Source organism: Crocuta crocuta, unplaced genomic scaffold, assembly GCF_008692635.1.
Source record: "Crocuta crocuta isolate KB4526 unplaced genomic scaffold, BGI_CrCroc_1.0 scaffold322, whole genome shotgun sequence".
In the NCBI taxonomy this organism is placed as follows: domain Eukaryota; kingdom Metazoa; phylum Chordata; class Mammalia; order Carnivora; family Hyaenidae; genus Crocuta; species Crocuta crocuta.
The window spans coordinates 4,525,535-4,538,595 of NW_027532592.1; the positions used below are offsets into that span (position 1 = coordinate 4,525,535).

The following is a 13,061-nucleotide window of genomic DNA, read 5'->3' on the forward strand; positions in this document are numbered from 1 at the left end:
TCACTGTAATCAAGACAGTGAAAGTGTCCATCCCGCTGGGTGTCCATGTGTCCTTCTATAACCTTCCCTTCCTCCCTCCTCATGTTCAAGGACCCCCTTGTCCACTTGCTGTCACTACAGATTACTTGTGTTTTCTAGAATCTTCCTTAAATGGAGTCCCCCAGTATATTGTCTTTTTGTCTGAATTTATGTTATGTTCATGCCTTCCATCATGGAGGTCGGTGGCTGATGCCTTTCCATTGCGGGGACGCGTTTCATCGTCCGCATACGGCACAACTGTTGGTCTGTTCGCCTGTAGACACGTCGGGGCTGTTTCTGGGTTCTGGTTACTCTGTATCAAGCTGTAATGAATGTTTGGGTCCCAGTCTGCACGGGCACATCCTGAATGTTTGGGTCCCAGTCTGCACGGGCACATTCATTTATTTCTCTTTAGCTACTAGGGGTGCTGGCTCAGTGCTCTCTTTAAGAAGCTGCCGAACTGGTTTCCAGGGTGAACATTTTGTTTTGCGTTCTCAGAGAGCTCCAGTTGTCCCACGGCCTTGGCGACATTTGGTGTAACTTTTGTCATTCGGTGCCTGGTGGTCCACCAAGGCTTTTACCGTGTACTTCTCAAACAGCTTGTGGTGTACGCACTTGTTTGCCTTTTGTGTGTCTTTTATCAGTGATGTAGTTGTTCACCTCTTCTGTTCCAGGTTTTCTTTGCTTTCTTAATACTGAGTGGGAGAACTCTCTGTATTCTGGATCCAAGTCTTTTATTCTGTGCTTTGCAAATATTTCCCCTGATCTGTGATCTATTCTTAATTTAACAAAAGGACAGTTGCTCAATTTAGAAGCTTTGTTGTGCTCTTGTGCGTTTAATTTTTTGACCCACTTTGAGCATTTGGCTGCTGCGCGAGGACTCGAGCTTGTGCTGCTTTATACGTGGGCGTCCAGGTGACCGGGCTGTGTGTATTGGAAGGGCCTTGCACCTTTGTCTCAAGTCCATTGCTCTGTACACATGGGGGTCTGTCTGTGCTCTCCGTTCTCTGTCTGGACCTGGGCACTTCGCCATGTCGGTCACCGCAGTGCGGGGAAGACTTCCGCTCAGCCATGTGGGTTTTCTCACTCCTTTTCAGGTTGCTGTGGCCACTCTAAACCCTGTGCCCTCCTGTAGAGGATTTGGAGATCTGCTTGTCCATTCATACACACACACACACACACACACACAACACACACACACACACACACACACACACAGACACACGCCTACTGGAGGGCCACCTGCGTGGCTCAGTTGACTAGGTGTCTGACTCGTGGTTTTGGCTCAGGTCATGATCCCAGGCTAGTGGGACTGAGCACCACGTTGGGCTCTGTGCTGAGCATGGAGTCTGCTTACCATTCTCTCTTTCTCTCTCTCTTTCTATCTCTCTCTCTGTCTTCTCTCCGCCCCCCCGCAGCCCTCTTCCCCACTCATGCTCTCTCTAAAATTAAAAATAATAATAAAAAATAAAAGGAATTAAAGGTAAAAAATTAGAAAAAGCCTGCTGGGAGTTTTTATTTTTGCCGAGTGCACAGATCCGTTTGGGAAGCATGGCCGCCTTGCCAGGGTCAGCTTCTGATTCACGAGTGCGTCGCTCACCCTGGCTTCAGGTCATTGCTCACCAGTGTTGTGAGTTTTCAGGGTGCAGGTCTTGTGTGTCTTGGGTTAGGTTAATTCCTGAGTGCTTCGTGGTTTCTGTGTGACTGTGAACAATCTTTAAAGAGTCTTCCAGGGCACCAGGGTGGCATCTGCTAAGTGGCCGACTCTCCGTTTAGGTTCAGGTTGTGATCTCATGGTTCGTGGGTTGAAGCTCGAATTGGGATTTCCTCTCTCCCTCTCTCTGCCCCTTCCCTGCTCAAGCATGTGGTTTTGTGTACGTGCCTTCTCTCTCAAAATAAGTCAACAGTAAGTGTTTTTTCAATTTCTGGTTGCTAATATATAGAAATAAAGTTGATTTTTGCATACTGTTATCCTGCGTTCTTAGAAACAACTCACTGGTTCTGGTGGCTCTTGTAGACCCCAGAGCATTTTCCTCCTTGTCTGTGAGTAAAGACAGTTTACTTTCTTCCTTTCCAAACTGGATACAATGTCTGTCCGTTTCTTGTCTGTTACCGTGGCTGGAACTTCTAGGACGTGTTGAGTAGAAGTGTTGAGAGTAGACATCTTGTTTGTTCCTCATAACTCAGAGTATCTTGGAGGGTTTTTTTGGTTGTTTTTAATTTTTTAAAATGTTTTTATTTCTGAAAGAGAGAGAGTGACAGTGTGAGCAGGGGAGGGTCAGAGAGAGAGGGAGATACAGAANTGAGTTTTTTAATGCTAGTGTCATATTAAAAAGTTTTTAAGTTTATTTGTTTTGAGAGAGAGAGCGCACACGGAAGGCAGACAGAAAAGGAGAGCGAGCGAGAATCCTAATCAGACTCCCACTGTGACAGCATGGAGTCCGATGTGGGGCTTGAACTCCCGAACCATGAGATTATGACCTGAGCTGAAATCAGGAGTCGGTCAAGTCACTGACTGAGCCACCCAGGCCCTGCCTGTGTCCTACTTTTAAAGGTCATTCTGATGACGGCATTCCTGGTTAGCTGCCCCAATGTCATGTTCAGTGTGATCAAACAGCATTTTTCTGATAACTACAGAGCAAGGTAATTCTAAGTAGTTCCATTTTGGTCACTGTTGAAATTGTATAATTTTACATGTATAACTTGAAGAGTGTTGGTCTGTTAGTATGTTTTACATCTAAACTTAGTCATTGCAGGGATATTAATATAAAACTTACTGGTTTCTTTAATATCATGGTAGAACATGGCTACGTTGTTGTGCTGGGTTCAGGTGAAGCTTCGGCAGACCTACAAGGGAGGGGCCTCTGTGACCATGTTGTCACATCCGCAGCATGTGTGGCTCTGTGTGCAGGTGAGCAGCCCCAGGATGGACCTGACTCTGGCCGAGCTGCAGGAGATGGCGTCTCGTCAGCAGCAGCAGATCGAGGCCCAGCAGCAGATGCTGGCCACCAAGGTAACGTCTCGTTTTGTGAAAGACGGAACGGCCTCGCCATCGTAGTGTGAGCCAGGCTGTTCCCACCGTATCCTGTAAGCCAGTCACCTCACACGCACACCATGATAATGCAGCCTACAAGTACCTGCTTCTGGTGCTTTCTTCCCTTTCCAAAGCGTTTTTTAGAAATCCTTAGATCACCCCCGTGCTCGGGATCTCCGAGCCCCCGATTCTGAGCCGAATTAACCACATTACATTGTGTATCCATAAAAGAGGAAAAGTGTCAGGAACCCTTTGACGTCGCTGGTAGGAACTGCTCTGGGCTGGCCTTGTCCTGAATTAATACCACAGCGAGTGTGACTTTACAGTCAACTCGTGCTGTCGTGGTCCCCTTCCGGGTGTGGCACTGATGACAGGCTGTTGCCTTCTTTTGAGACTCCTGCCCCCTAGATTGCTCCTCACGCTGCCCTTGGACAGGTGAGAGACCTAAGAAGCCTCGTAACTGTCCAGACCGGTCTCTCTGCGGCCTGTCCTGCCAGCCATAGGCTTCTGGTCTACACCAGATGTCACCATACTTCTTCCACAGGGGCTCCTGGTCTACACCAGACATCACCATTCTTCCTCCAGAGGGGCGGGCTGGGAGTCAGCACCTGGGGCTTTGCAGGCCTAACTGTCTCAGCTCTGTGGTTGTAGCACAAAATCAGCCATAGACATAAGCGAATGGGTGGCTGTGTTCCGATAAAACCAGACTTCTGAAAACAGCAGGCTGGATCTCACCCACTGTCCCAGGTCTGCACACTCAGTGTCTGCACCTGACCAGTCTTTTTGTGACTGTAAGTTCACCGGAGCTGGGGTACCATTGGTCTGGCGTGTGAGGTCCCAGCAACGCGCCCTGTGGCCCGCTTTGTCATACTTGCTAGAGTTCCCGGGTATCCAATTCTGTCTCTGATGGCAGGTGCAACCACCTTCAAAATCAAGTGTAACATCATGTTTTAGACTTTAACTTGTGTACAAATCACTTAGGAGTCTTGCTAAAAATGCATGTTTTGGGGGCACCTGGGTGGCTCTGTTAGTTAATTGTCTGACCCTTGGTTTCGGCTCAGGTCGTGATCTCACGGTTCGTAGTCGAGCCCCATGTTGGGCTGTGTGCTGACTGATGACACCGAGCCTGCTTGGGATCCTCTCCCTCCCTCCTTACCCCTCTCCTGCTTGTGCACTGTCTCACTCTCTCAAAATAAACATTTTTTAAAAATGCATGTTCTGGGGCGTCTGGTTGGCTCAGTTGGTTGTGTCTGACTCCTGATTTCAGCTCAGGTCATGATTTCACAGGTCATGAGATCAAGTCTTACGGCAGGCTCTGTGCTGATAGATAAAAATAGGTTGAGTAATAGAATAAACCTTTAATCTTGGGGTCTTATTTTGAAACTGTTTTGTGTTACTTATACGTTTCTGGCATATTAACCCAAGAAGTTTACTCTTGATTATAAATTGTGTGGCTCTGTTACTTGGTTTTGGTTAAAAAAGTAGTATAATAGAAAATGTTACGCTGTGGTTTTCTAGAGCGTTAAGTGGTTCTTCGGCTCTTCCCTAAGTGTGTGTGTTGAGTGTGCACTAGCTGTGTGCGGCCCCGTGCGAGGAGATTTCACGTCTCCCTCCTCGCTGGTCACCCCACTGTTGAGCCGAGGAAGGCGGCACGAGGTTATGAGGTTGTGCGATTTGCACAGGTTTGGAGCCTGCAAGTGGCAGCGTGCGGGGCGGGGGTCCACATCCGGCTCCACCCCCCGTGCCTATAGCGGGTCCTCGTCCTGTGGGAGCTTCTCCTGACCTTGCAGCTGCGGCTCTGAGCCTGGTCCCGGTCGCTGCCCGCTGGTGGCGTGGAAACCACGGGGACAAGAACGCTCCTTCCCGGGCCTTGTCCCCACGAGAACGCAGGGCCGGGGGGGTGGGGTGGGGAGTGGAGGGGCGTGTCACCAGCTGGGCCCTGGTTCCTTCTGGGTGCTGGCGCCCCTGCCGGGAAGGCCGCCTGACACCGCCCATGTCTTCAGGAGCAGCGCTTGAAGTTCCTGAAGCAGCAGGACGAGCGGCAGCAGCAGCAGGCGGCCGAGCAGGAGAAGCTGCAGAGGCTGAGGGAGGTGGCCGAGAGCCAGGAGGCGAAGCTGAAGAAGGTGCGGGCGCTGCGCGGCCACGTGGAGCAGAAGAGGCTGCGGAACGGCCGGCTCGGTGAGGGGCCTGGGGGGACTCGGGCGGGCTGGCGACTGCACGCAGGCACTTCCAAGTTGTTTAAAGGCGGAATTCCCTGCAGTGTTGACGCCTTCGGTTCCCGGGACCAGAATTCAGCTGCACTTTTGGAAAACGTCCTAGTTGTTTGTTTGTTTGTTTGTTTGTTTTTCCTGTGAGTACTTTTTGACTAGAAGTTTGACGTAGGGTTTTTATTCATAGAATAGGTCTGTCTGTTATAGTACCACTGAATTCAAATTTCACTGAGTTACCGACTCCCTCTGCGGCTTTCATAAAGCGAGATTCAAAGCTCTAAATAAGCCTCATCGTTGCCCAAGTGTGCCGTTGAGTAACGCTCTGGATATGGCCCTGCCAGAGACATGTCGAGAGAGAGGCTCTTTCAGAAGTGAGCCTGCCGATCGATCCCAGCTGCCTGTGAAAGCGGTTCCGGGCCGTGTCTGGGAGCGCCCGCGCTGCGTCCCGAGGCCGGTCGCAAGGCCCGGTTGCCTGGGAGCGCTCCGTTCTGGGTTTCTGTTCAACTCGGGTCACCGTCCCTGTTGTCCTTCCAGTGGAGGAGATCGAGCAGATGAATAGCCTGTTCCAGCAGAAGCAGCGGGAGCTCGTTCTGGCCGTGTCCCGCGTGGAGGAGCTGAGCAGGCAGCTGGAGGTGCTCAAGAACGGCCGGNCCGAGCTTGACCGCCTCTACAAGGAGCTACAGGTGAGCCGGGCCCTCGGGGCAGTGGCTTTACCTAGGCTAGGGGGGGAGCACAGGACACATGTCAGAGCGCCCCACACGGGAGGTCTGAGGTCTCCTCGCGACCACAGCCGGTGGGCTGACCCTTCACGTGAAACTGGGAAGGGGACGGGGGTGGGCAGAGGGACCTGATGGTTTTAGATCTCACAGAGGAGGGAAGCAGTCTGACAACTGTTTCCTCCTGCTCCCTGGCCACCCCCTTGAGAACTGTTTCCTCTTGCTCCTTGGCCACCCCCTTGAGTACTGTTTCTTCTTGCTCCCTGCCCCCCAATTCTATTCAGCTACGGAACAGACTGAATCAGGAGCAGAATGCCAAGCTGCAGCAGCAGCGGGAGTGTCTGAACAAGCGCAACTCAGAGGTGGCCGTCATGGACAAGCGTGTCAACGAGCTGCGGGACCGGCTGTGGAAGAAGAAGGCGGCACTGCAGCACAAGGAGGGCCCCCCGGTAGGTGGGCCGCCTCCAGGGCACGAGGGGCGGCGGGGGGGGTGCAGAGCGGACCCTGCTGGGCCGTCAGTGGCTTGGGACATGTCTCCTACCTCTGGCCTGAGACCCTGAAAGTGCCGACCTGTAAACATCACCCTGAGGCGTCCCAGCCCTTTCTGAGCTCGATGCGTCGGGCCGTCACGCTGAAGGTCCTGTGCCTCTTCCAAAGGTTTCGTCTGATGGAGCCCCACCTCCGCAGGGGCTGCCACCACCCAGTCGCGTGGCCGCCGTGGGCCCCTACATCCAGTCGTCCACGATGCCCCGTGTCCCCTCGAGGCCAGAACTCGTGGTGAAGCCCGCTCTGCCGGACGGCCCCATGGCCCTGCAGGCCTCGGAGGGGCAGCTCCGAGTGCGCACACTGCCCACTCCGCGGTCCGCTGCTGCCCAGAACAAAGGTGATGCGAGGCCCTGTTCCCCTCCCCTCCAGCCCTTCTGCAGCTCTCGCTCCCCGTCCCCATTGTCCTTCCCCCAGCTGGGGGGTTTTAAAAATGTCTTTCTGTCCCTTGTTCCTGTAGAAATGTTAAGAACCTCCTTGTGGTTTTTGCTGGTGCAGGGATAAGTTTCTTAACCCTAAATGATATGGTTCTGTTTGGAAATGAAGTGAAATGTAGTATTTTTGTGGTGAAAATTGTTGTCAGTTCCTTCTCGTTAATAGAGATTTTGATCTGACGTCAAAAACCTGACAACTTTTTCTGAAAAAAACCCATATGTGGGCAGTGCTGCCGTGTTTACAGAGGGTGTGGTGGTGAGTGCGTTCTGAACAGAGGTGTGTGTGCTGCCACACCTGCTTACGCACAAGACTTTGCTTGCTAGCAATCTGTAGCAGAAAAGTTAAACGTACTGGAAGCTTACAGTGAACGAAACAGGCTCCCTGTGCCAGTGATGTTGGCGTTCGGGGCAGTCCTCAGGTGCGTGCGGAGGTGCAGGCCAGAGTGTCACGGCCGGAGGAGCAGATGAAGGGAGGGCTGTAGGAAAAGCAGGGTGAAAACGTCCCTTATAGACCTTCTCATCAAACCCCTCCCTGCAAGAAGGGAGCAGCCAGTGTGGTCTGACCGCTGTCACTTGCAGGGGACCGCCAGCCTCACAATCACTATTGTTTTGCCGTAATCACCAGCGTGAATCATTAGGGCTGCCCAGTGTGGGTGTTACTATAGTAGAAAGAGCTCCTTTTGTTTTGCTTCTATGAGGACAAAGCCTTGACGCTTCAGGTCTGTGTAGAGAACATCTGAGGGCGCCGATCTGTGATAGACGCCGGGTGTCCATAGCTCTGCCTTTTTGTCTCCCCGAGCCCTGGGGCTGCCGAGTTCGTTCTCTCAGTGAAATGGTGACCATTTCGTTTCTTTTTTTTTTTTTTTTTTTTTATTGTTTTTTTTTTTTNTTAACCGACTAAGCCACCCAGGCGCCCCGACCATTTCGTTTCTTACCATTGATGCGTAGTGTATCCTCACTGTTCCCAGCAGATTTTTTGCTTGCTGTGATTAATTTTAAATAGCTTAAGTTTAATTTTGAAATATAAAGTTACTTTTCTAAGTAAGTTTAGTGGGATTGTTGTAAGTCTGATATATGAAGCTGTTTTTGTTATTATTATTTTTTAAGTTTTTTGTAATGTTTAGTTTTGAGAGAGAGAGAGAACGAGTGAGCAGGGGAGGGGCAGAGAGAGAGAGGGAGACACAGAATCCCAAGCAGGCTCCAGGCTCTGAGCTGTCAGCACATAGCCCGATGTGGGGCTCAAACTTAGGGACTGCAAGATCATGACCTAAGCCGAAGTTGGACACTTAACTGACTCAGCCACCCAGGTGCCCCTTGAAGCTGTTTTTAGAGATTACACTTCCCTGCGGCAATGGAGCCGTTAGAACTGAGTGTCTTGACAGTGCCGGCTTACCCGGGGATGCTTTTCTGTATTCTAGGCTCTAAAATCCATCCGCTCGGCCCTGACTGGAGTCCCCCAAGTGCAGACGTCACTGCGAGCCAGCCCTCTGGGCCTGCACCTGCCAGCTCTGGGCGGGCCCCGGACCAAGGTGGGGACCAGGGTGGGGACAAGGTGGGGTCATGCATGTTCTTGCAGCTCTCTGGTCTCTAGTTTTCCCATGTGTTGACACTGGGGATAGTATTTATTTCCTGAGCACTTCATTTGCCTGGGGACTAAAGTACCAGCACGAGAGCATCTGGGTTATTCTTTAAATCCGATTAAAAATAAAGCATTTAGTGGGTACAGAGTTTCAGAGATATTGAAGAGAGAGAAACTTCATGTGAAAAAGAAGTTGTATGATAAACAGACTTGAATATCCATGTGATTTTTTTTTTTTTCCCCCTATTTCCAGTGGATGATGGAGAGGTTCCCCTGAGAGAGAAGGAGAAGAAAGTTCGCCCCTTTTCCATGTTGGATTCAGTGGACCAGTCAGCCGGCCCGGCCCCCTGTGGGGCCTTGAGGAAAAACCAGAGCAGCGAGGACATCTTGCGGGATGCTCAGGTGTGTCAGGGAAGCTCAGGGTTAACAGCCGCTGCGTGACCCATCCCGCTCCTCGGAAGAGAGCGTAGCGTGTGAGGGAGAGCAGGACAGCAAACCAGAGTGTATCTGCAGGATTAGAAAATGGAACAGAACTCGGCGATTGTAAGTTCTGCGGCTTAAGTAGATCTGTGGTCTCACGCCATGTTGGAGAGTGGCTGCTTTGCCTGTGGCCAGCTCCTATTTCTTGTGATCCTCTAAAAAACCATGGGTGCATCGAAGAGCATCGTATCATGTGCCTCAGTTACCTTGTTTCTTACGAATTGGGAGCCGAGGTTCTGTCTGTGATGATCTGGTGGGGAACCTGGTGTGTTAGCCCGCGGCCCCCGACGGCCACTCATGGCATGTGCCGAGGCAGGAGTGCTTGTAGCGCCGCGGCTGCCCTGTGTCCCTCCTCAGGAGCATGGGGGTTTCCAGTTTGGGGGCGGTCTGGATATGTGGGGTGGCAGTTAAGGTTTCTGTGGGCACCCAGGGCTTCCTACATTGGAAGTGGCAGCAAGGCGGAATCGCTTGGGGGCAGGGGTGGTATTGCATTCCTGAACTTCCTTATTTAATGTGGTTAAGTTCAGAGATTTAAAACTTCTGGTGATTTAAAAACAGAGCTAGTGGGGTGCCTGGGTGGCTCAGTCGGTTAAGCATCCAACTTTGGCTCAGGTCACGATCTCACAGTTTGTGGGTTTGAGCCCCGCGTCGGGCTCCGTGCTGACAGCTAGCTCAGAGCCTGGAGCCTGCTTCAGATTCTGTCTCTCTCTCTTTCTGACCCTCCCCTGCTCACACTGTCTCTCCCTCTCTCTCTCTCTCTCTCTCAGAACTAAAAAACATTTTTAAAAAAATTAAAAAAAAAACAAAAAACAGAGCTAGTGTTTTTAGTATAACTCACAGTGGCGAAGTGAGGTTGTCTAGAACATCCCGTGCACCCATTCAGACCGTGTCTTAACTGGTTTTGCATGTGCACGTGTTGCAGGCTGCAAGTCTAGAACGTTCTGTGTGCCCATTTATATATGTTTTAACTGATTTGTGCGTGTGTGTGTTACAGGCTGCAAATAAAAATGTGGCAAAAGTACCGCCTCCCGTTCCGTCAAAACCAAAACAGATTAATTTGCCTTATTTTGGGCAAACTAATCCGTCACCACCAGACGTTAAGCCAGATGGAAGCCCTCAGCAGTCAGCCGCAGTGCTTGGATCAGTGGGAAATAAACCCAAGACCTCAGGACAGCAGAGGGGCCTGCTGTCGCCCGGCGCGTCTTCCGCTGGCCAGGGCCCGGCCCTCGCTCCAGCTTGTAAGCAGGAAAGTCCGCCTGCGGCTGCTGTGCGGCCCTTCACTCCGCAGCCTTCCAAGGATGCCCCTCCTCCGCCCTTCAGGAAGCCCCAGACTGTGGCCGCGAGCTCCATATACTCCATGTACACGCAGCACCAGGCGCCCGGGAAGAACTTCCAGCAGGCGGTGCAGAGTGCGCTGACCAAGACCCATTCCAGAGGCCCGCACTTCTTGAGCGGTGAGCTGCCGGACCGGGTTTCCGGGCGCGGGGGCGTGGTCAGGTCCTCCCCAGAGCGGTCCTCTCTCAGTCCACGGCGATGTGGCTTTGTTCTCAGAGTTCAGATTTTAATCGGGAGTTTAAAAAGATTCCTGCTAAACGTCAGCCCTGCAGTAGGCGCTGGGGGGGGTCAGAGGTGGTGGACAACTAGAACCCACGGCAGATACAGCCTTTGTGCGGTGGTGACTGCATGCCCTTATTCCCTGCTCCCCAGAGGCTCGTGAGCCAGGCGGGCACAGCGCACCAGGCCGCATCCTGGCTGCAGGTCAGACTTCGTGGCCTTGTGCGAGGCGGCCTGCACAGCTGCCCCTGCGTGCTTTTTGAAATGACGCTCCTTACTATATTTGAAGTTGTTCTAATGAGCACACAGCTGCTAGTTAAATATAAAAACATAAAAAGATCTACGATCTGGTAATCTGCTGAGTTCTAAGAGCCATTAGTTTATAAAACTAGAATAAAGTTTACCCTGTGGTAATGGAATGAAATTGGCTTTCCAGTCACGAAATGAGCCTGTTAAGTGTGGCTCGATGTGGCCCAAAAGCGATCCGAAGCAGAGGATTCCTGCACGTGCTGCAGCAGGCTCTTGTCATTAGAGAGGCCCACAGACACAGGGGGTTGGGAATTGGAAAGCTTAGATCTAGTCAGAATGATAAGGGGACTAGTTTCAGCAAATAGAAGTGGTTCTTGAGAACTTGGGAAGCCAAATACGATTTCCCACGTGGGTTTACCTTTGAAAAGTCTGAGGGAGGGCAGTGTAGGCTTCCTTCTGATGTGCACACGGGAGAGTATTACCAGTCTCCATTGCTTTACTCTGTTTTCGTATTTTGATTTTAAGTTTGTACGCGACAGTGGGTGATGGCTTAGAGCTGCAAGGACGGCATCTCTTTGCCGGCACATAAAACGCTACTCAGTGAGGGCTTTCCTCCCATCAGACATTCACCACGCCGGAGACGAAGCCTCGCTTCAGCCTTGGTTGGGTGTAAAAATCAGTCGTGTTGAACGGTCCTGGGTGGCGACTGGAACATTAAAAGACGCTATAGTTATTGTTAGCTGGGTTTTACCAAATGCTAACCAGGGCTCTGTTCCCGTTCTCCCCTCAGTCTACGGCAAGCCCGTGCTGGCCGCCGCGCAGAGCCAGCAGCAGCCCGAGAACGTGTACTCCGGCAGCCCGGCTGAGCCCGGCAGTCCTGAGCCAGAGCCGGAGCCTGGGGCACCAGTGCACGAGAACCATGAGAACGAACGAATTCCTCGACCGCTCAGCCCCACCAAATTATTGCCATTCCTGTCCAACCCCTACCGGAACCAGAGCGACGCTGACTTGGAAGCCCTGCGGAAGAAACTGTCTAATGCCCCACGGCCACTAAAGAAGCGGAGCTCCATCACGGAGCCAGAGGGGCCAAATGGGCCGAACATCCAGAAGCTCTTGTACCAGAGGACCACCATTGCTGCCATGGAGACCATCTCTGTCTCCTCGTATCCGTCTAAACCGACTCCGGGGGCTGCTGACTCGGAGGGCCCAGGAGAAATCCAGAACCCATACTTGCACGTGGAGCCAGAGAAGGAGGCGGTCTCTGTGGCCCCCGAACCGGTGTCCCCAGAGGAAGTGGGGGGCGCCGGCTCAGAGAGCAGTGACACGCCAGTCCCTTCCCCGGGCCCCGACTGTGTGCCCGAAGGAGTCCCAGACAGCAGCCTGCGTTTCCACAACAGCGCGGAGGACCCTAGCGCTGAGGCTCCGCACCCACTGGAGGTGTACCTGGAGGAGTACCCTCCGTACCCGCCCCCACCCTACCCATCCGAGGGGCCCGGAGATGACGCTGGCAGCCTGCGTCCCCCTGAGATCACGGGGCAGGTCTCTCTCCCTCCCGTAAGTAGTGTGGTGTCACCTGGTCATTTCGGGTGCCCCCACCTTGTCACAGTCTTCCACCTGTCAGAGCTCCGTGAACCACCACCGCTGGGGGCTGGGGCCTTTTTTGCCCAGGGTGGCAAACGTCTGCAGCTCACCTTTTATTTCCCAGCCTCTTAGCATGCAGCGCGTCTTGTAAGTGTCTTACAAATTAAGTATATTCAGAATGAAGAACATCTTTACTTTTTATAATTTTTGTTTGTTTGTTTTTGAGAGAAACAGTGTGAGTTGGGGAGGGGCAGGGAGGGAGACACAGCATCCGAAGCAGGCTCCGGGCTCTGAGCCATCAGCACAGAGCCTGACGCGGGGCTCAAACTCACAACAGTGAGATCATGACCTGAGCCGAAGTCAGATGCCCAACCGACTAAGCCACCCAGGTGCCCCAAGAACACCTTTATTTTAGGAAGAGCCCTTTTCTCTGTTGAGAATCAGAGTTGGGTTTTTTGGAATACAAACCACACTCGTTTCTTCTCCACCTGCATTTGGTCCCGTTATGGAAGCTGCGTGAGGCTGGGAATGGAAAGACGTGGCTCTGACACGTCATCACGCGGTTGGCTCCGCAGAGTCGAGCAGCCTCTCGTCCCTGCGAGGCTGCGGCTTCAGACGTCTTTCTGTAGTAGTGGAGTGTAGCTTTCCTGAACCTGGTATGTG

General features: G+C 52.3%; 1 protein-coding gene across 1 annotated transcript in view; it reads left to right on the top strand.

Annotated features, from left to right (window-relative positions):
• Positions 1–13,061, top strand: part of TP53BP2 (tumor protein p53 binding protein 2) — a 46,353-nt gene that overhangs the window by 24,193 nt on the left and 9,099 nt on the right. Inside the window, exons 5-13 of the mRNA XM_077779846.1 lie at positions 2,930–3,031; positions 5,056–5,230; positions 5,797–5,945; positions 6,263–6,427; positions 6,636–6,861; positions 8,374–8,484; positions 8,788–8,936; positions 10,009–10,468; positions 11,608–12,371. Coding sequence (XP_077635972.1) covers positions 2,930–3,031; positions 5,056–5,230; positions 5,797–5,945; positions 6,263–6,427; positions 6,636–6,861; positions 8,374–8,484; positions 8,788–8,936; positions 10,009–10,468; positions 11,608–12,371 — 2,301 coding nt within the window. The remainder of the gene's footprint in view (positions 1–2,929; positions 3,032–5,055; positions 5,231–5,796; positions 5,946–6,262; positions 6,428–6,635; positions 6,862–8,373; positions 8,485–8,787; positions 8,937–10,008; positions 10,469–11,607; positions 12,372–13,061) is intronic.